At 45.0% G+C, this 20,835-nt stretch overlaps 1 protein-coding gene across 5 annotated transcripts; it reads left to right on the forward strand.

Moving 5' to 3' along the window:
• The first annotated feature begins 759 nt into the window (after positions 1-759).
• LOC116737645 (anoctamin-7-like) lies at positions 760-20,061 on the forward strand. Of its 5 annotated transcripts, none has more exons than XM_032590954.1 (25): positions 760-783; positions 1,233-1,303; positions 1,412-1,527; positions 5,008-5,059; positions 5,295-5,422; positions 5,736-5,843; positions 5,915-6,051; positions 6,126-6,183; positions 11,970-12,080; positions 12,152-12,317; positions 12,621-12,711; positions 12,845-12,941; positions 13,501-13,644; positions 13,723-13,860; positions 14,352-14,456; positions 14,604-14,706; positions 15,033-15,144; positions 15,300-15,354; positions 16,525-16,622; positions 17,860-18,002; positions 18,088-18,293; positions 18,366-18,511; positions 18,990-19,080; positions 19,225-19,344; positions 19,438-20,061. In XM_032590954.1, exons 3-25 carry the CDS (start codon positions 1,438-1,440, stop codon positions 19,594-19,596), a joined length of 2,658 nt encoding a protein of 885 aa, XP_032446845.1. In that variant the 5' UTR covers positions 760-783; positions 1,233-1,303; positions 1,412-1,437; the 3' UTR covers positions 19,597-20,061. The 5 variants fall into 5 exon arrangements, with proteins under 5 accessions (XP_032446845.1, XP_032446846.1, XP_032446847.1 ...); XM_032590955.1 differs by lacking the exon at positions 760-783 and adding an exon at positions 822-839; XM_032590956.1 differs by lacking the exon at positions 760-783 and having other exon boundaries at positions 887-1,303; positions 17,860-17,984; positions 18,073-18,293.
• Positions 20,062-20,835: the final 774 nt, after the last annotated feature.

Here is a 20,835-nt window from a genome sequence, read left to right on the forward strand (position 1 = left end):
TGTTTCATTCAGGACATTTCAGTTCATGTTATTCACAATATGTCTGATTAGTTTATAATAATTTGAACATAAAGGTCAAGATTTACTGAGCCCACCTGAAAGGTAAGAGCCTCCCACATCAGACAAGAACTGATATCAGAAACATTAATGATGTTCATCATGAGTCCAGACAGAAACAGCTTGGTGTGAGACGCAGGTCAGCAAACATCACATGAAGATCATAACCAGTCAAAGTGGGAGATGAACAGAAAAATCAAGAGTTCAGAGGAAATGGAAACGTTGTAGAAAATCTTTAGAGTCCTGCTTGCTTTGACTCCTGAACTGGTAAAGTAGCTGCAGCAGATTGAAGACTAAAGCCTCTGACCTCTGACCTGAAGGCTTTGAGCTGCAGAAACATGATTAATATTCAGCGGTACGCTGCAGTTCTCCTGAGGCGCCAGCAGGTGGCAGCATGTTGCCACCTGGTTCATTTTAGATCCTGAACTAAATATTTCACATCACTTGAATATGTCTTATATTTAAAAAACCTGCCATGATTTATAAAATAGTTGTTTTAAATATGATGCTTATGCCATATTGTTGTTTTTTTTAGCACATTTTTCTCGTTTTTGTTAGTATATAAAAGTTACTCACTGTACGATCTGTTCTGAAAACTGTCAGATTTGGATATGGGCGGGGTTAGTGTGAATGGGGGGCGGGGTCAGTGTGAAGGGGGCGGAGCTTCACGGTCTGGGTTGCTGACCCAGACCGTTTCCACTCAGAGGAAACCAGACCGGTTGCTTGGTGGGTGAGCAACCTGAGGAAACTGATCCTTCATGTCACTTTGACTCACTTTTAGTGTAAACAGGAAAATCATTTATCATTTATTAAGACAGCAAAACATGAAATTGATTCAGGAAATTGTTTTTCTTGTAAATATTTATTCTTTTATAGTGATTAATCGCTATATACTTTTCAATGATCAAGCAGTGATACAAGTTGAGATTTTATTAATTTTTGATTGTTTATTCAAGTCGTTCTTTTTTATTATTAAGCTGGAATTAAGGACAATCATTTTAATTTGTTGGATTTTCTCTGATTCACACAGGATCAAAATGATACTACATGCGTTAATTAGTGGCTTCCATTTAAAATTAAATCTAAACAGCAACAGAACATTTAGACGGTTTCTGAATTTAAAACCACGACCTGAGCCGTTTTTGAATAAAAACCTCTGCGTGTTTCTGCTGAAGAATCAACGACTCCAGCATTTGAGCTGCGCTGAATTTACTGGGGAAAACGGTGCAAGTGTTCATTTAATCAGGTAAGACACCCGAACAGCGCGACTCGGAACGACGGCAGACCTGGTGGAGAGAAAGAGACGACAGGACGGGAGGTGAGAGTTATTGTGCGTGTCTGTGGGTTTCCACAGGAGGAGGAGGAGAAAGGTGAGCGAGGATGAAGAGCAGAGGGGAGAAGATAGAGGACAGCAGCACCCTCATTGCCATGGAAACGACCTCTGAGATCAACTACGGCAGTACCACCAAGGTATCCGCTTTCCATTCACCACAGACGAGGAAATTCAAACAGCATCCGGAAGCTGTAGTTCCTCCTGGTGTCCTGCTCGAGTCCCTGCTTTTTAAGTTGGACATTATTTTAGCTGAACTTAAGGTTTTTGTCAGACTAACACATCAGCTTCGTTCAGAAGGACGACGATTCATTCTCACCAAAACTGAAGAATCATTTGTCTCCGTGAAAAGCAGAACTTCTGGTTGCCTTAGTTTTGCCCCTGAGTTCTGATCAGTGATTATCGATTATCCTACCGAGATGCTAAATGTTCTTCCTGATTAGAAATTAAAGCTATTGCTGGAAGCTAATTCATAACCCAGTGTAATGTTTTTACATTTCAGTGCTGTGGGGAAATCTAAACACAGGAAATGTTTAACTTGTGTTCAGCCTTTGGCAGGAAGTGAACCAGTAAACCTATTTACAAATGTGCTCATAAGTTTACATACCCTGGTGGAATTTGGGATTTTTTGAAAATTTTTCAGCAAGTAGAATATAATAAAAACTTTATACATAGTTCCTACAAGTCACAGAGGAGGGTTTAGTACTCAAAATGGTTCTCCAATAACTGTTGTATGTTGTTTATAAGTTAGACAGGGACGATGCTAGAGCTGGTTCAAACCTTGTGGCTTGTTTATTGTTGTCATAGCAACTCCATAGCAACTGTCAGAACTGTTAGTGCCTACCAAGATGGCTGTCAACTACAAAGTTGACGTTACATGAGAACTATGTATTGAAGAGGGAGTCTGCTGTTGTTCAAAATGGCCGTCGGTTTGGTGAATATCCCTCCCTACTGCAGTCCTTACAGCTCTTCCCACCAGCTTGTCCAGAAGATTAAATTCCTGGTCTGTGAGCTGCTTTTGTAGTTGTCTTGCTTTCCTCATGACTCAGAAACCAGAAACGTCAGTGCAGGCCTGGATGAAAGATACAAGCGTCTGTCGGGAGCCCAGTAACTCGCTCAGCTGTTCACACTCATTTGTGTCAACAGGAATCTGTGGCCAAAACCACCAGGGTATGTAAACTTTTGATCACACATTAGGTAGTTTCTGTTGTCCTTATCATTCAAAAAGAGCAAACGCAGTTGTTAGACAATAAACGGCTCGACCCAACCACTAAGTGAAAGGAACAGTTTTGTGTTGTCCTTTACATTCTCTTGAAAAATGGCCAAAAGTCAAAATTAGAGAAATTAGACAACAGTGGTCCTGTGTTCACCGGGGTTAGAACCACAGCCACCAGGCGCCTCCACCCAAGAGTAGCTATGACTATTTTAATAGTTTAAATAATAAAACAAAAGACACTTTTTGGGAAACGTAATTATTACACTAAAAATATAACCTAGTTCAGGTTGGAAGAGTCTAAGTATTGAAGTTTTTAAACTGGACAAATTAAAGATGCTCCAGGAAGTGAAAACTTAGGTGGAATCGCCCGAATTGGTAACTACAATCGGAAACCAACTTCAGTATAAAACAATGTTTCTTCTTGATGTCACAGAATACTCTCTAAAAAAACTCGTGTCAATGGATCCAACGTGTGTCGCTTACAAGTGTTCTACGTCAACCATTGTTCTTGATAAAGTTTCCTTTAAATAAAAAAGCACAAGTCGAGGGTGACCAACCTGGAGATGCTAGTTGTTATCCTGACAGTCGACATCCTCTCAGCCTGTCCAAAGTTTTCTGCTCTTCTCATCGGGCAGCGCCGGCCGCTCAGTTACCGGTGCCAGCCCACCAATCAGAGCAGTAGCTTCGGAATGGGCATATCCTCCTGCAACAACGAAGTAGTCACCGCTGGCTGCACAGTAGTCTTAATTTTGACCATAACACCACAGCAGAGATGTTTCGCAACTTCTAGATGCATTCATGGTCCAACACACTTGAATCAGACGAATGGTTAACGACCAGGCCTCTGGAAAACTTGCTCACTCACCGAGGAGGTGATTCAGCTTTTCGGTTCAGGTGTGTTGGAGCAGGGATGGCGATTCAGTCACCCTGAATCGCACCATCTCTCAGGTGTTGACTGCCAGTTAGACCCACAATGACGAACCTGTTACTGACTGAAAACTCTATTGGTTTTAGTTTTATGATTTAGTCAAAGCTTGGAATATCAAGAAAGTCTGAGATGCAAGTATCTAAAATGCAAAAATCAAACAAAGTTGAGCTCCGTACCTCCATTTCAGCCTTTGTTTCTGTTTTTAAAGATTCATATGGTTAAAGTTCATCATTATAAGCATCATGTGACCTCAGTAAAGCAGGGTTAGCATAGCTTAGCATTAAGCTTGGAACTGGAGGAAAACTGGTTACTCAGAGACTTTCTCCTTCCTGCTGAGGAGCTGGGATCCAGCATGGCTGCAGCAGGAAACAGGACGTCTGTGTGAGGAAATGAGATCTTTGTTTTCTTCATCACTGACATGTCTGTCATCAGTATCATTACCAACGATAAAGACACAAAAATCAGAGTTCATGAGAACAGACCAAAATACACCATGATGAAAAGGAATCAAATGAGATTTCTACACGTGAAAAGGGGATTAATGGTGAAATCAGCAGCATGCGTCATGCTTATAATGTTATGAGCTAACTATTAAGGAGGGACAGATAAAGCCTTGAAGGGGGCAGATCACTTTAACAAGATTTGAAGTTGACTGTTGCCTGCTTAAATCCAACTCTAGTTCATTTGCCTAGAAAGTCTTCTTCGGTTGGGGAGGTGTGAACGTGTTATCAAACTCTGAAACAGACCAACAAAACAAACTCTGGTCTGCCTACAAACCTCAATGTGGGTTTGAACTCTGGTTCAGTTCGAATGCCAAGTGGACCGAAAACCGCTTCAAAAGTAGGAAGTGGCCTACAGTGCAGGGCATTCTGGGTAAATACAACCAAAACAAACATGCTAGCTTAGTGCTAGCGGGAGAAATAACTTGTGGTCTTTGACTAAAGACCACAAGTCAGCTAAAATCTGACGCCTCCATCTTGTTTCCATCTGGTGAAGAAGGAAGTAGCTCTCAGGGTCTTCAGAGGTTTTTGTGTGGTTTCCTTCAGTGGTTCTTGGTGCAGCGCCCCCACAGGCCAGGAGGGGAACAGGTTGGTTTGACTCAGAACCACAGGAGCTGGAGGTGGAGCAGATGATGGAGTTCTGGTTCCAGTAGAACCGGACTATCAGCTGGTTGTTACATTCAGCAGTCCCTCCAGTTTTTCGTCATCCTGTGATTATGAAAAATTTATGCAAAATCACCCGATTTGTTGGGGTTTTTTTGCGCTATTGCATGATTTTGAATTCATTGTAAATTTTTCACAAAAATTGTCATAAATAGTGGGTTTAAGTGACTGCTAACTCTCAGCTGCAGGTGGCAGTATTTCATACTTGTACTGCACTGCTGTCTCACACTTACTTGATGTCAGTGTATTGTCTGTGATCATTATGGCATGTATTAGAAAATCTAATTTACAGAATATTCTTCTTGTTTTCCAGAAAGCAGCGACTCAGGACAGGAACGTGTTCAGAGACGGAAAGACTCGAATTGGTGAGACGGATTTTACTGAAGCACTTTACCAGAATTCCTGTCAGGTATCATTTATTGGAAAAAGACTGAGAGATCAATTTCAGTATTAATGATTAAAATATTGTAAATCAGCTCACTGTTGAAATTCTACAGCTTTATGTTGTTATTAAAACATTAATTTGTTCATGAAGGAATTAGGAATATCTTTTTCCATCTGCATGAGTAAACGTTTGAGTGCTGTTTTCCGATTGGTCAGATTTTGTCCTGGTGTGGGAGGAGCTTCGGGGTGCTAATGAAAACGACACAGGTAATAGCGCCACCCAGAAGAAGTGGAGGGAACAGTTTCTGAGCAGACTGAGACAAGTAGGCCTGCTGCAGGAGCAGGTGAGCAAAACAAACACACCTGAGAGTGAAGTCAAACCCAAACAGAGCGACATGTGAGTGAAACGGCTGCCTCTGATTGGCTGTGATGAGAAATGTGATGCCTGAATGTAAACAGTTCAAGAAACAGAAAGGCCATAAATGTTTGTAAAGAGAGGTAAACCGGTCCAAGCCCACATCATGAGGCCTCCACCACCGTGGCGGCGTTCTGTTTCTTGCTGTGCCAAACATTCACTTGTGCCTTTGTGTCCTGTAGAGTTTCTGTGGGGTTGGTGGGATCAGCATCGCTCTGATGGTTCTGTCCTGTTGTCCACAGAGGGTGGTCTCCCAGGTCAGGAGGAAGATCCACTTTGTCCTCCTCAGCGCCCCCTGGAATGTCCTCTGTTACTACGCTGAGGAGATCAGTCTCAGAGCGCCCCTCCAGGTAAAACCCTCCCAGGCAGCTGTCCTGCCTCTAGTGGACATCCTCTCAGCATGTCCTCCGTCCTCCTGCAGGTGGTCACCATTCCAATCACTAACTGGTCCGAAAGATTCCTGTCCAAGCTGTCCCTCTCCAGTCCACTGTCCCAGAACGTCCCCAACCAACCACCTGACTACTACACCTGTCAGTTCAGGACCAACAAGCTGGAGAGGTCCGCAGTGTCTCCGTCCTCAGTCTGGGACCAGACTAGTTTCTGCTGCAGCATCACCTGTCCTCTGTCTGCAGGTTCCTGGGAAGTGACAACAAAGAGACGTTCTTTAAGACCACCCAGAGACACAAAGTGGTGAGTTCAGGCCCTTTTTGTTTTTCGTGGGAAAAAAATGCTCTTCTTTGCGTTGTTGTTGTTGCGTTTTGTATCATCATATGCAGATGATATTCAACTGAGCCTGAAGTTACTAGCAGGTTACCTTACTGTCTCATCCAGACGGTATTTCAGATCAAACCATCCACAGAATAAGTTAAATTCAGTCAGTACTGAGTCAGTGCTGTGGTTAACAGCACAGTTAACCACATTCAGAAAAGGCTAAAGTCTGCATGTGAAAAACTGTAGGAGGAGCAACATGTCTAAAAGAGACAAAAGGTAAAGTAAGGTGATTTGATTGATATAGCACATTTTCAGCAACAAGGTAATTCAAAGTGCTTTGCATGAATTAGAAGGAAATACAAACAAAATAACAAACCAAAGAAAAGAGCAAAAAAAGAAAAAGAATCTAGTAATGTTGATCCAAAGTATATAAACTATATACTCCTGTTCAGGATTGCTAGATAAGCATAAGTAAGTAAGTAAGTATCCTCTGGACTTTCTATGTATGCTCTGAATTTGTAAAAGTAATTAACTAAATATGGTGTTCGTTATGGACAATCCATGGCGAGCACAGAAGTCCAGCAACAGAACACCGCTCGAGTTCAGGTCGGGCGGGCCGTTCCTCCCAACCACGCCCCTCCAGGTCTCACTGTCATTGCCCACGTGAGCGTTGAAGTCCCCCAGCAGAACAAGGGAGTCCCCAGGAGGAGCACTCTCCAGTACCCCCTCTAAGGACTCCAAAAAGGGTGGGTAATCTGAACTGTCGTTCGGCCCGTAAGCACAAACGACAGTCAGAACCCGTCCCCCCACCCGTAGGCGGAGGGATGCTACCCTCTCGTTCACCGGGGTAAACCCCAACGTACAGGCGCCGAGATGGGGAGCAACAAGTATGCCCACTCCTGCCCGACGCCTCTCACCTTGGGCAACTCCAGAGTGGAAGTATGTCCAGCCCCTCTCAAGGAGACTGGTTCCAGAACCAGAGCCGTGCGTCGAGGTGAGACCGACTATTTCTAGCCGGAACCTCTCGACCTCACGCACTAGCTCCGGCTCCTTCCCCACCAGAGAGGTGACATTCCACGTCCCAAGAGCCAGTTTCTGCAACCGAGGATCGGACCGCCAGGGTCCCCTCCCTCTGCTGCCACCCATCCCACACTGCACCCGACCCCTTTGGCCCCTCCCACGGGTGGTGGGCCCATGTTTCCTCTTCGGGCTGAGCCCGGCCGGGCTCCATGGGTAAAAGCCCGGCCACCAGACGCTCGCCATCGTGCCCCCCCTCCAGGCCTGGCTCCAGAGTGGGGCCCCGGTGACCCGCGTCCGGGCGAGGGAACACCAAGTCCAAAGTTTTCCTTCATCATTGGGGTCTTTGGGCTGCTCTTTGTCTGGTCCCTCACCTAGGACCTGTCTGCCTTGGGTGACCCTACCAGGGGCATGAAGCCCCAGACAGCATAGCTCCTAGGATCATTGGGACACTCAAACCCCTCCACCACGATAAGGTGGCAGCCCATGGAGGAGCTGCGGCCGTATGTCTTGGACACTCGGGTGAAGAGAGGTGCGGAGCTGTCCACTGACCACTACCTGGTGGTGAGTTGGCTCCGGTGGTGGGGGCGAAAGCCGGTCAGACCTGGCAGGCCCAAACGTGTTGTGAGGGTCTGCTGGGAACGTCTGGCGGAATCCCCTGTGAGACGGAGCTTTAACTCCCATCTCCGGCAAAACTTCGAACACGTCCCGGGGGAGGTGGGGGACATGGAGTCTGAGTGGACCGTGTTCCGTGCCTCCATTGTCGAGGCGGCCGATCGGAGCTGTGGCCGCAAGGTTGTCGGTGCCTGTCGCGGCGGCAACCCTCGAACCCGCTGGTGGACACCTTCGGTGAGGGATGCCGTCAGGCTGAAGAAGGAGTCCTATCGGGCCTTTTTGGCCTGTGGGACTCCGGAAGCAGCTGATGGGTACCGGCGGGCGAAGCGGCATGCGGCTCGGGCGGTTGCTGAGGCAAAAACCCGGGCGTGGGAGGAGTTTGGAGAGGCCATGGAGAAAGACTTCCGTACGGCTTCGAGGCGATTCTGGTCCACCATCCGGCGTCTCAGGGGGGGGAAGCGGTGCAGCACCAACACTGTTTATAGTGGGGATGGTGTGCTGCTGACCTCTACTCGGGACGTTGTGGGCCGGTGGGCAGAGTACTTCGAAGACCTCCTCAATCCCACCAACATGCCTTCCACTGAGGAAGCGGAGCCTGGGGACTCTGGGTTGGGCTCTCCAATCTCTGGGGACGAGGTCGCCGAGGTGGTTAAAAAGCTCCTCGGTGGCAGGGCCCCGGGGGTGGATGAGATCCGCCCGGAGTTCCTTAAGGCTCTGGATGTTGTAGGGTTGTGTTGGTTGACGCGACTCTACAATGTCGCATGGACATCGGGGGCAGTTCCCCTGGATTGGCAGACTGGGGTGGTGGTCCCCCTGTTCAAAAAGGGGGACCGGAGGGTGTGCTCCAATTATAGAGGGGTCACACTCTTAAGCCTCCCTGGCAAGGTCTATTCAGGGGTCCTGGAGAGGAGGGTCCGTCGGATAGTCGAACCTCGGATTCAGGAAGAGCAGTGTGGTTTTCGTCCTGGTCGTGGAACGCTGGACCAGCTCTACACCCTCGGCAGGGTCCTGGAGGGTGCATGGGAGTTCGCCCAACCAGTCTACATGTGTTTTGTGGACCTGGAGAAGGCGTTCGACCGTGTCCCTCGGGGAGCCCTGTGGGGGGTTCTCCGGGAGTATGGGGTACCGGGCCCTTTGATACGGGCTGTCAGGTCCCTGTATGACCGGTGTCAGAGTCTGGTCCGCATTGCCGGCAGTAAGTCGGGCTCGTTTCCGGTGAGAGTTGGACTCCGCCAGGGCTGCCCTTTGTCACCGATTCTGTTCATCACTTTCATGGACAGAATTTCTAGGCGCAGCCAAGGTGTTGAGGGGATCCGATTTGGTGGCCTTAGGATCTCATCTCTGCTTTTTGCAGACGATGTGGTCCTTTTGGCTTCATCAGATCGTGATCTGCAGCTCTCGCTGGAGCGGTTCGCAGCCGAGTGTGACGCGGCCGGGATGAGGATCAGTGCCTCCAAATCCGAGGCCATGGTCTTGAGCCGGAAAAGGGTAGAGTGCCTTCTCCGGGTCAGGGGGGGTGTCCTGCCCCAAGTGGAGGAGTTTAAGTATCTCGGGATCTTGTTCACGAATGGGGGAAGAAGGGAGCGGGAGATCGACAGGCGGATTGGCGCAGCGTCTGCTGTCAAGCGGGCACTGTACCGGTCCGTCGTGGTGAAGAGAGAGCTGAGCCAAAAAGCGAAGCTCTCGATTTACCGGTCGATCTACGTTCCCACCCTCATCTATGGTCATGAGCTTTGGGTCATGACCGAAAGAACGAGATCGCGGATACAAGCGGCCGAAATGGGTTTTCTCCGTAGGGTGGCTGGGCTCTCCCTTAGAGATAGGGTGAGAAGCTCAGTCATCCGGGAGGGACTCAGAGTAGAGCCGCTGCTCCTTCACATCGAGAGGAGCCAGTTGAGGTGGCTCGGGCATCTGGTCAGGATGCCTCCTAGACGCCTCCCTGGTGAGGTGTTCCGGGCACGTCCCACCGGGAGGAGGCCCCGGGGAAGACCCAGGACACGCTGGAGGGACTATGTCTCTCGGCTGGCCTGGGAACGCCTCGGGATTCCCCCGGAGGAGCTAGAAGAAGTGGCTGGGGAGAGGGAAGTCTGGGCCTCCCTTCTGAAGCTGCTACCCCCGCGACCCGACCTCGGATAAGCGGAAGAAGATGGATGGATGGATGGATGGATAATTAACTAAATATTCCTGTTCTGGACGGTGGTTTTGATCCAAAATGGCCAACTTTCTGTTTATTTTGGACCATGGCTCCAAGAGACTTTGTAGTTGGTTCTGACATGACACATAGTGCCAAATTACATCATTCTATGTCAAAGCATGGTATGGGGCTGATTTAAAAAAAACAGATTTCCAGGGGGCGCTGTGGAGGAATTAAGTCACACCCACCAAAAACTGGACTGCATTCCTGTTGGGGGTAAAACAGAATCGATCAAGTTTGGTGCAGCTCATCTTTGCTTTGTAAGAGTTACAGTGTTTTGTTTTGGCGAGTATGCAAAGTTCAGTGCTTGGCTTCTCCCCCTAAACATACTCAAAAAGTTGAGATTTTGATAACCTTTTATCCCCCATCCCTTAACTGCACACTGACCAAAAATGTCGCTGATAGCTCAAAATCCCTACGAGGAGTTTGTTAAAATTCAAGTTGAGTAAGCAAGAAAAATGGCCAAAATTGCCCTGTGACCCAAAATGGCCGCCTTCCTGTATATTTTAGGGCAAATCCATAAGAGACTTTATTTTCTGGAGTTGGGGGGGCCTCTACCTATGTACCAAGTTTCAGATTTATGCAATGAACAGTTTGTCCTATCTCACTGTAGGGGGCGCTGTAGAGCCGCTTGGTCACAAATACTTTTGATTCTATAAAAATCCAATCAAGCAGGAGACAATTTTGGGCAGTTGGTGAATTTTCAGCCAAACCCAGATAAAAACAGTTCCAGCTGCAGCAATAGCTGTCAGTTCAGATCCCACTCAGACTCCAGCAGAGCTCCAGTGAACTGGACTCTGTGAACTGGTTCCAGTCCCATCACCAGGACCCAGGCTGCTGCTCATCCAGCCTCAGATCCAGGATGTATCTGTCAACAGACGGATCCTGCAGAGAGCAACGCCTCCTTCTGCAAACACTCAGAGTCTAACACAAACAGAGCTGGAAACGCTGCAGGAAACCAGTTTCAGAAATTGAACCATCAACCCCAAACAGGAGCATGAATCCAGAGCAGAGAGCTGAAAATGGGCATAATGTTGCTGCTGTACATAAAATCTGAGTGTTTTTTCTGTCTGGCTTTTTATAAAGTTACTTTGTTTTCAATAAACTAATTTTAGAGAATGAAGTGATTATTAAAGGGTGCAGTACTTCGTCTGACCTGTAGGGGGCTGTATTTGACAAACGAAGCTAAAAACACAGATGTTAGATTATGATTTTTTTTTATTTGATTTTTCTTTGCATTTAACATTTAACTGTATATTCTTAAAGTTGGAATATTGCTATCATTTAGAAAAATTGCTTAAATATTTTTATGTTATTTCTTAATAATTAAGATCTTAAGGATACAAGAAGCATTTCCCCTCTCAAATGTCCTTAAACTCCTAAACATTTTGAATTGTTATTGACAATTAATGTTGTTTTAAATTAATGATATAATATCCTAATAATATATGTTATTTCAAAAGAAATCAGTATGTCGTGTTTTCAATACTGCGACAGACTGGCGACCTGTCCAGGGCGACCCGCCTCTGGCCTGCACCCTGCTGAGCCCACTGGGGACCAGGTGTTAGAAAATGGATGTTAGAAAATGGATTGTTTTCATCTTGTTTTCAATATGAAAACAAGATGGATGAGACGGAAACGCTGCATCTAAATCAGCAGCAATGGCGTAAACAAAAGAAAAACATGTTGAAAACAGGAAATATCCTCAAATATGTTTGGTTTTTTTGGCAGGAAATTAAATAATTTTAAAAATATTTTCAATTTCAATTAGTCGTGTTTTGTTTAATAAATCGAAAGAAGCTGTTTTTCTCATAAAACATAAAATACTGAGAAGTTCCTCAGGGGCATGTCCTGGTGTTCCTCATCTTTCTCTTTCAGTTTGTAACAGTTTGAGTTGAGGAAGAAACTCAACATAAAACGTTTCTCTGTGTCTCTGCAGCTGTATGAGATCCTGGCCAGAACTCCGTACGGTTCTGTGAACCGGGGCGAGGTGGGCATCGACCGGCTGATCAGTGAGGAAGTCTTCACGGCAGCGTACCCACTGCACGAGGTCTGAACCTGACATTCCTGCACGTTTAAAATGGCTTAGAGGAACCTTTACAATGTCAACTCTGTTTGCAGGGGGACTACAGGATGCCGGACGACCCAGTGCCCCTAAAGTCTTTAGGACTGAGGCAGATCCTGCATGAGTTCTGGTCCAAGTGGTCCTGCTGGAGACGCTACCAACCTCTGGACCACATAAGGGAGTATTTTGGGGAAAAGATAGCTCTCTACTTTGCATGGATCGGTAATTCATGTCTTGTTTAAAATGATCCGGTCCAGATTGTCTTTCCCCGTTTTCCTTGCTGTGATCCAGATTTTCCTGTAATCCTTTAAGGCGGTCTACATTAACTAGTCTTAGACTTTCTGTAGGATGAGGAGTTCCTCAGGGACGTGTGCAGCGTGGCTCTCAGTAATCTATTAACTTTAAGTGAAAAACAAAACAGCACCACTTTAAATGATTTCAATCAATTCTCTCCTCAGAAGGCAGATTTAACCCAGAGTACATGACTGTAATCCTACTCGGTGTTGAGTCAGTGGGTGTCTGCAGGTTTCTACACTGCCTGGCTGCTGCCTGCTTCTCTGATTGGAACTCTGATCTTCCTGTTGGGTTTTGTGCTTGTGTCCTCCGATGTCCCAGCGTAAGAACAAATTCCACTTTTATTGTTTAGGCTTTATGTTTTTGCAAGAATCCCAATTGCTGTGGTGAAAATGATTCACCACACAAACAAAAACCTTGATAGTTTCTACAGAAGATGTTCTTTGTACCTGCAGGAAGGAGCTGTGCGAGAGCAAAGACACTTTCATCATGTGTCCTCTCTGCGACATCTGCTCCACCTGGAACTATTCCAGCATCTGCTTCACCTATAAGGTACCTGTGAGCCATCTTGCTTTCCTTGAAGCAGCCTCAGTCGGGCCTAAACAGCGAAGGGGTCAGTTATTGTCAGAACTAAGAGTTTTCATTTCTTATCGGCATTTTTATTAACTTTTAACCAGTTGTCTGCTGCTGCTCAGCTGATTGGCTCTCAGCGTTGGGTTTTCAACGTTCTCCTGGGTTTCCTTAGATAAAAAACTTTTTATACTAAATTGAATAATAAACTTAATGAAATGTTTGATAATTAGGATCAACTGAAATTGTTTATTGGATTAAATTGACCTTTTTTTGTCGAGCGCATCGAGATGATGCGTGTTGTGAAGAGGAGCTAAATAAATGAATTAAACTGAACTGCATTGAACTGGAGGCAGGCCAAGTTTGTCTCTTTCAGCCACACAATCACTCTCAGGGTCGTAACTTTTGACACGCCTGATTTAATGTTTCTAATGCAGCTTTGTGTTTATGTTTCATGCTGACTCCAACACTGTGATTTCCCAGCATTTCCAGTGTTTTGGATGCCACTGCTCCCCTCAGCATGTCCTTCGTGTCTCTGCAGGCGGGTCTCCTGTTTGACAACTGGGGGACAGTGTTTCTCAGCTTCTTCATGTCTTTGTGGGCCGTCACCTTCCTGGAGTACTGGAAGAGAACTTGTTCAACTCTTTCCCACCGCTGGGACTGCACCGACTTGGAGGACATTGAGGTTAGATGCCGTGATGCCTCGCTCTAAAATGGTTCCACTTTCCAGAAGCTTCTGTAAGTCCTTTCCTTCCCCGAACAGGAGCGTCCGCGTCCAGAGTTCTCGGCCATGGCGCCGATGACCACGAGGAACCCGATCACTGGGGCCGAGGAACCTTACTTTCCTGAGAATAAACGCTTCCGCAGAACTGTGACTGGATGCATGGTCATCATTGTCATGGTAACTCTCCTGATCTTCAGCGTAATCCTAATAATAATGGTTTTGTCTTCATTAGTACAGCAAAAAAAATTTGCTAACTATAAAGACGATTGTTTCTCAGTTTGTCTCTCATCTTCATCTCCTTCTAGTTACGACTGAGCTGAGACTCAGTCCTGTTTCAGTTCAGTCATCTGATTTTAATAAATGTTGCTCCATTAAAGTTACATAAATTGAATGGCTATTGTCGAAAACATGTGATGTGACATAAATTTAATCCAAGTCATGAAAATGGATAACAACTTTATGAAAATAATTGTTTTAAAAAGCTCAAAAACAACGGCCATCTTGAATGGGAAATGTGAAAAACCTACAATCTGAGGAGTGAGCATGCAAAAATAAACAAATAAATAAATAAATAATAATAGGATGTAAGAGTTTTACAGTAAGATACTGCACCATAGCACCAAATAAAGGTGAGAATAAGAGGCTGACCTTGACTTTCCTGTGTGCAGGTTGCAGTGGTCCTGATGTTCCTCATTGCCATTATTTTGTATCGTACCATCATCAGTGTCGTCATCTACAAGACAGTTAGAACTAACAGTTTCTTCGGCATATCTGTGAGTCCAATAACTGCGGCGTTCCTTCAGATGTTTTCACAATCTGCACAGAAAGTGCAGGTTCCTGAGTACGCTGCCCTGAGGGACACCTTATGTTCTGATCCTGTCAATAACTCTGAATGAGCTTTACCTGATTTCTGCTCTCAGGCTGTGATGATAGCCAGCCTCTCAGGGTCAGTGTTGAACCTGCTTGTTATCCTCATGCTGTCCAAGGTTTACACCATGCTGGCCGACATCCTCACACGCTGGGGTGAGTCTCTGTTCTCGGATGTAGAGTGTGACAAATGGGTTTTATTGCACCATTTATCTACTGACAGTTTAAAGAATGCAGCAACAACAGAAAAAGAGCAAAACCAATAATAATAATTTAAAGTTATCAATGCTCAATTAAAATCAATCCTACTGAGCCAAAGTAAAAAAGCTGTGAGTATCGTAGTCATTCCTTTCTGCTTAAACAGGATTTAATGATGAAATTGATTTTTCAAAGTGAGCAGTTATCAGGTGTTCATGTGAGGAAACCTCTCAGTCTTCACCGTCTTCATGCACGACTGTTCCTGTGTGTTTATTGCCATTCAGAGATGCATCGCACTCAAACCAAATATGAAGACATGTTCATCCTCAAAGTTTTCATATTCCAGTTTGTGAACTTCTACTCAACTCCAGTCTACATTGCCTTCTTCAAAGGCAGGTGAGAGCTGCTCCAGCAAATCGCGACAGGCCTCTAAGCTTCTTCAGTGGAACATTTTTATCAAGTGGTTCTGCTTCTAATGCTAAAGTTGTTTGATTTTCTCCAGAGTTGGCCTGTGTTTGTCCTAACGATCTTGTTTGTTGGTGTCTCTTCAGGTTTGTTGGTTACCCTGGAATGTACAACACTCTGTTTGGAATTCGCAATGAAGATGTGAGTTTGTCATTGTTAATGTTTGAAAGAAAGACAGATATTTCCTTAATGAGAAAATCATTTTTCAAGAGGCTGCCTGCAAATGTCATGTTAGGGGATGAATCTACCTCAAGAGAAAGTCTTTAAGCATCCTGAGGTTCTTGAGGATAGATGGATCAGAACTTCATTCACTGGTGTCCATCTGATTAGGAGACTTCCTGTGGAGGGCTTCATTTGGAGGCTTTCCAGGCCCATCCCACTGGGTTAAGACTCTCGGACTGATCCAGAACTTTCTGAAGGGCCAATGAATGCCCTGACCGTTACAGCATGGGTCAATGCTGTTTTATGGTCCAGCCCGTTTAGAAAACCATTTCAAGGGTCAGTTGGACTCTTATTGGGCATGCGGGTTAAACCCAAATCCATAACGATGCATCATACTAGTGCGATGATGGATGTGATGTTTGATGTCTTTCTGTCCCCCAATCAATAGACAATAGATCCTCAAAACTGGACCGTACCATTGTCCTTAGGGCCTACAACAGAAACGGGCTCAGGAATATTGCAGCATGGGCCAATGGAAACAGACAAACTAGTGAACCAAACGGACCTGAGTCGTACCGCTCAGTGGATATCCTCCGACTGAATGTTGCTGGAGTAAAGCTGCATTCACACTGCAGCACGAAGTGACCCAATATGAGAGCTGATGCGTATGCAGTCTTTTCAAATGTGACCTGAATCCTAAAGGCCAGGTCCATGATACTCCATAAATATCATTACTCTGTGTCCTGATACTCGCAAGCTGGAAGAGAAACAACAACCATGGTGGACAATAATGAGGATTAAGTTGTTAATGTGGCTCCGTTGGACAACAGCTTCAAAATACGTAAGATATGCTCCGCCGTTAGCATCCGAGGTCAGGATGCGCAGATTCTGACCACTACTTTTTTATGGCGGTTGGCAAAACTTTCTCTATGTCTGATGTTATTGCGCCCTCTACTGTGCATGTGAGACACTTTCAGGTCTGCAGTGTGAATGTAGCCTAAGTGATGTCTGGGTTTGCCTCCTGGACATTTCAAATGATGTGGCATCATAACTCATATGGACAAAAAGCTCCAACAGTTGGATTTTTTCCAGAGGCAGTCAGCGTAAATGAAGAAGATGATGTTCTTGTCTCCGGGTTTTGTGTTCCAGTGTGGAGTCGGCGGGTGTCTTATTGACCTGGCTCAGGAGCTGCTGATCATCATGGTGGGAAAACAGATCATCAACAACATCGAGGAGTTCATCTCCCCGTAAATGACACACACAGCCACACAAACAACACACCATCAATAGAAATGTCTTAAGTCAGAGGAATTTAAACAAGCATTCCACGTCCTTGTAGATCCCAAAAAATATAAATCCAGATTTAGTTTAGTTAGCAGCGCCACAGAGGAGCTAAGCTAAACCCGTGGTATCTAAAACAGCTTGTAAGTGAGAAGTGAGGTTAAAATTAAAACCAGTTTAAAAATAGTAGAGTAATTCCAGACAAATCCAGCTTGAGGTATTGTCTGGATGTGGTGATATCTTTTATCTTTCTCTGGCAGGCGGCTGAAGCCCAAATGCCTAACTAGGTATCATACCAGTGTGATGACAAATGTGACACATTAATACTTCTCTTGATTGTTGCAAGCAGTGACATTTTTCTTTCTCCCAGTCACTGGACTTTGTTGTGTCACCCTAACTGTACCATCGTCCTCTGGACCTTCAGCTGAAGGGGGCCCAGGAATGGTGCAGTACGGGTCCTTTGAGTGTTTGATCAACACTTCTCCAGCTTGTTGAGCCAATTTTAACATAGAAACAGACAAAATAGCATAGCAAACTACACCGACCCATGCAATACCACTCATTGGAAACGAGGCACGAGATGCATGATGGAATATCATCTACAGAATAATGACGAGGGAAACTGAGGGAAACACAATCCATTGCTAAGGAGGCCAAGTGCTGCACATTGGGAAACATCTTAATGAAATTTCAAAAGTTCAGAGCTTTTCTTTTCTGACAGAAACTCAGCGATCCAGAACTAGCATCCACCTGCATCACTGAGGCTAAACAGCAGGTCCAGACACAGAGGTCCCTCAGTGGGCAGAATTACAGACTTGGATTTGATTTGGTCAGGCATAGCCTTGCCTGCTGGCATCTGGTGGTGGGTCAGTAGGGCCGGAGGTGCCACAAAGCAAACTGTGGCTACAATGCAGTAGCTTATCACAATCAGCTTGTGAATGACTGAATATACTGTGGAGCTTCAAGGTCATCTGGATTTGATGAAGCACAATACAAGTAAAAAATATGTGCTAATGTCGCCCTTTTTCAAGACGATTTGGACATTTTTTAAGTCCTACTTACTCCAATAGTGGAGAAATTGGAAGAGTATTGATTTGATAACTTTACAGAGACTTTATGTAAATCAAGTTCCAAAAGAGTCTGACAACAGCTTTCAGACTAGACTGCAAGACGCATGAAGCAGAAGGCTTCTTGTTTCGGCAGGAAGGTTAAGGTGTGGTGGCAGAGAAACAAAATGCATCCTCTCCTGACGAACAAGGCTCAGACGATGATGAACGTTTCTCCTTGGGAGGCAGATCACGACCTGCTGGTCTGTGAGGGACTCTTCGGTGAATATCTGGAGATGGGTAACCAAAACCTCTGTTTGCTCCAAAATAAAAGAATCCTCCATGACTGTGGGTTGTTTCTGAAATCTAGTGCTGCTCTTCTCAGTGCTTCAGTTTGGTTTCATCACCATCTTTGTGGCGGCGTGTCCTCTCGCTCCTCTCTTCGCTCTCATGAACAACTGGGTGGAAATCCGTTTGGATGCTCAGAAGTTTGTGACTCAATACCGCCGCCCGGTGGTGGAGCGAGCTCAGAACATCGGCATCTGGTTTCCCATCCTGCAGTTCATCACACACATAGCCGTCATCAGCAACGTGAGTCTCCAGTCCTGATCAGGAGCAGCTTTCCTGAGAGATGGAAAAAACTTCCCCAAAATCTGTTTCCAGGCTTTTCTCATTGCCTTCACCTCGTCCTTTGTGCCTCGGCTGTACTACCGTTACACCAGAAACAGCACCCTGAGCGGCTTCGTTAACTTCACCCTGTCAACAGCCCCAGAGAGCTACATCCAGCAGCAACACAACATCTCCTGCAGGTAATGGCACGAGGTTGAGAGAAAAACAAAGGTCCATGGCATTTACCTCATCCATCCATCCATCCATCCATCCATCCATCCATCCATCCATCCATAAAACCATCCATCCATCCAACCTACCATCCATCCATCCATCCATCCATCCATCCATCCATCCATCCAACCAACCATTCATCCATCCATCCATCCATCCAACCATTCATCCATCCATTAATCCAGCCAACCAACCATCCATCCATCCATCCATCCATTAATCCATCCATCCATCCATCCATCCATCCATCCATCCATCCATCCATCCATCCATCCATCCATCCATCCATTAATCCATCCATCCATCCTTCCATCCATCCATCCAACCAACCATTCATCCATTAATCCAACCAACCATCCATCCATCCATCCATCCATCCAACACTGTTTTCCTCCCAATGGTTGCAGGTTTCAATCTTGATGTCGGTTTTTTCGTCTGCTGCAGGTATCGAGGTATCAGGGATGAGAAAGGTGACTACCTGCCGGAGTTCTATGAACTCCTTGTTATACGACTTAGCTGTGTCATCATCTTTGAGGTCAGTGTTTCTCACAATCTGTACATTTCATGAACCTTCACTTGTGAAGCTCTGAGTAGAGGGAGAGATCCATGAGATGTGAGTGAAAGAAGATGTTGCATGTCTGGGTTTGATGATGTGTGTTTCACCATCTTTGTACCTCAGCATGTGGTCTTTTTCATCCACCGACTAATCGACTTGATAGTTCCTGACATCCCTGAAGACGTGGAGCTTAAGATGAAGAGGGAGCACTACATGGCTAAACAGGCGCTGGCTGAGAATAAGGTCCAACATTTATTGTTTGAGCTTTATTTCCTCTAAGTTAGACTGTGTGTTTGGCAGGAATATGTTTAGACACTGTTTGTTGTTTCCCTCCAGGCTTTAGGGAAAACCTCTATTGCAAACGATAAGGACGTTGTGTCAGGCGACATGCATCATCGTGGATCCAGAGGCCTAATACAATGGAATGACAGTCGATCACCAAATCTGAAGAAGGTCCCAAAAAAACGGAAATCCATCATGCAGCTGCAGACCTGAAGCCCGACTGCATCAGAACTGAAGGCAACGAGACCGGTTCATGTGGAGGTTTGACAACCTGCAGAATGGGGTTTTCTTCATGGATCTTCTGGATGTTTACTGGATTAAATAAAATAATCCAGTGTTTACTTGTCATAGAACAGTGTGCCAGTGGAAAAGTTGTATCTTCCTGCCCTTATCGTCTGAAACCGGAATCAAAGACCTGTGAGATTTCTGAGTAACTCTCCTCAGAACCTTGACCGACCCAGAGCTGGAAGCTTCTCAGGAACGTCCTCAAACAGAGAGGCTTGAAGAAGAATCACTGAAAATGAAAATGATCCAAGGCTCTGCTGTTAGAGAGAACTAATGCCTGTTCCTTAACTAGCTTTCGTTGAGTAATTAAGCAAATGTTTGTGATATTTTATAATATTTTGGAAATAATTTTGGAGATGTTTCTGTTATTGCATTAAACTTCTGATACTGACATTGTTTTTCTCATAATTTCTCCTCAGTTGCAGTTATATGGGTCATTGATGTATAAATAAAAACAATAGTGTCGATGAAAGTCTTCGGATAGTGAACCTGTAGTACAGCTAATGCTCTGGAAGTTGGTATATTACTGGACTGGACTTTGCATATTAGCCACGGTAGCTGATGACGATCCTCGGGCGCCATTACTATGCATTGAATAATGTCCACAAAGCCATATTTCAATGCAGTATAAGCAGGATTCTGTCATAAACATGGTTGTAGCGCCCTGAATTCTTATCTGTTTTCTATAAAATATGGATTAAATGAAAGCTGAGAACATTTCCAATTTTTCGATAAAAATATATTTTCTACCCGTATATAAATCAATAAACAGTTTGGTTTATGTTAGTTCTGTCAAAATGCAAGAGAGGACTAAGCATATTTCTCTTTTGTATTGATCAACAAATTGTAGAAGTCATACTTGGGCTCTTATGCTTTATGAAATATTTCAACCAATTTAAAATTGAATATTGTCACATTCTACAAATAAAGTTTGTTTTATTCAGGACATTTCAGTTCACGTGATTCACAATACGTCTGATAGGTTGGGTAACTGTGTGTATGTGTGTGTACGTTAGTACTTTAGTAAGTATTGATTCATTATTTCATTTTATTATTTCATGTAATTTCATTAGTTTAATTCAATCCACATTAGTTCAGCGTCATTTACTGAATTGCGAGGACACGTACTATACTAGTTAGTTTAGTTTAGTTTAGTTTAGTTTAGTT

Source organism: Xiphophorus hellerii, chromosome 18 (assembly GCF_003331165.1).
Source record: "Xiphophorus hellerii strain 12219 chromosome 18, Xiphophorus_hellerii-4.1, whole genome shotgun sequence".
In the NCBI taxonomy this organism is placed as follows: domain Eukaryota; kingdom Metazoa; phylum Chordata; class Actinopteri; order Cyprinodontiformes; family Poeciliidae; genus Xiphophorus; species Xiphophorus hellerii.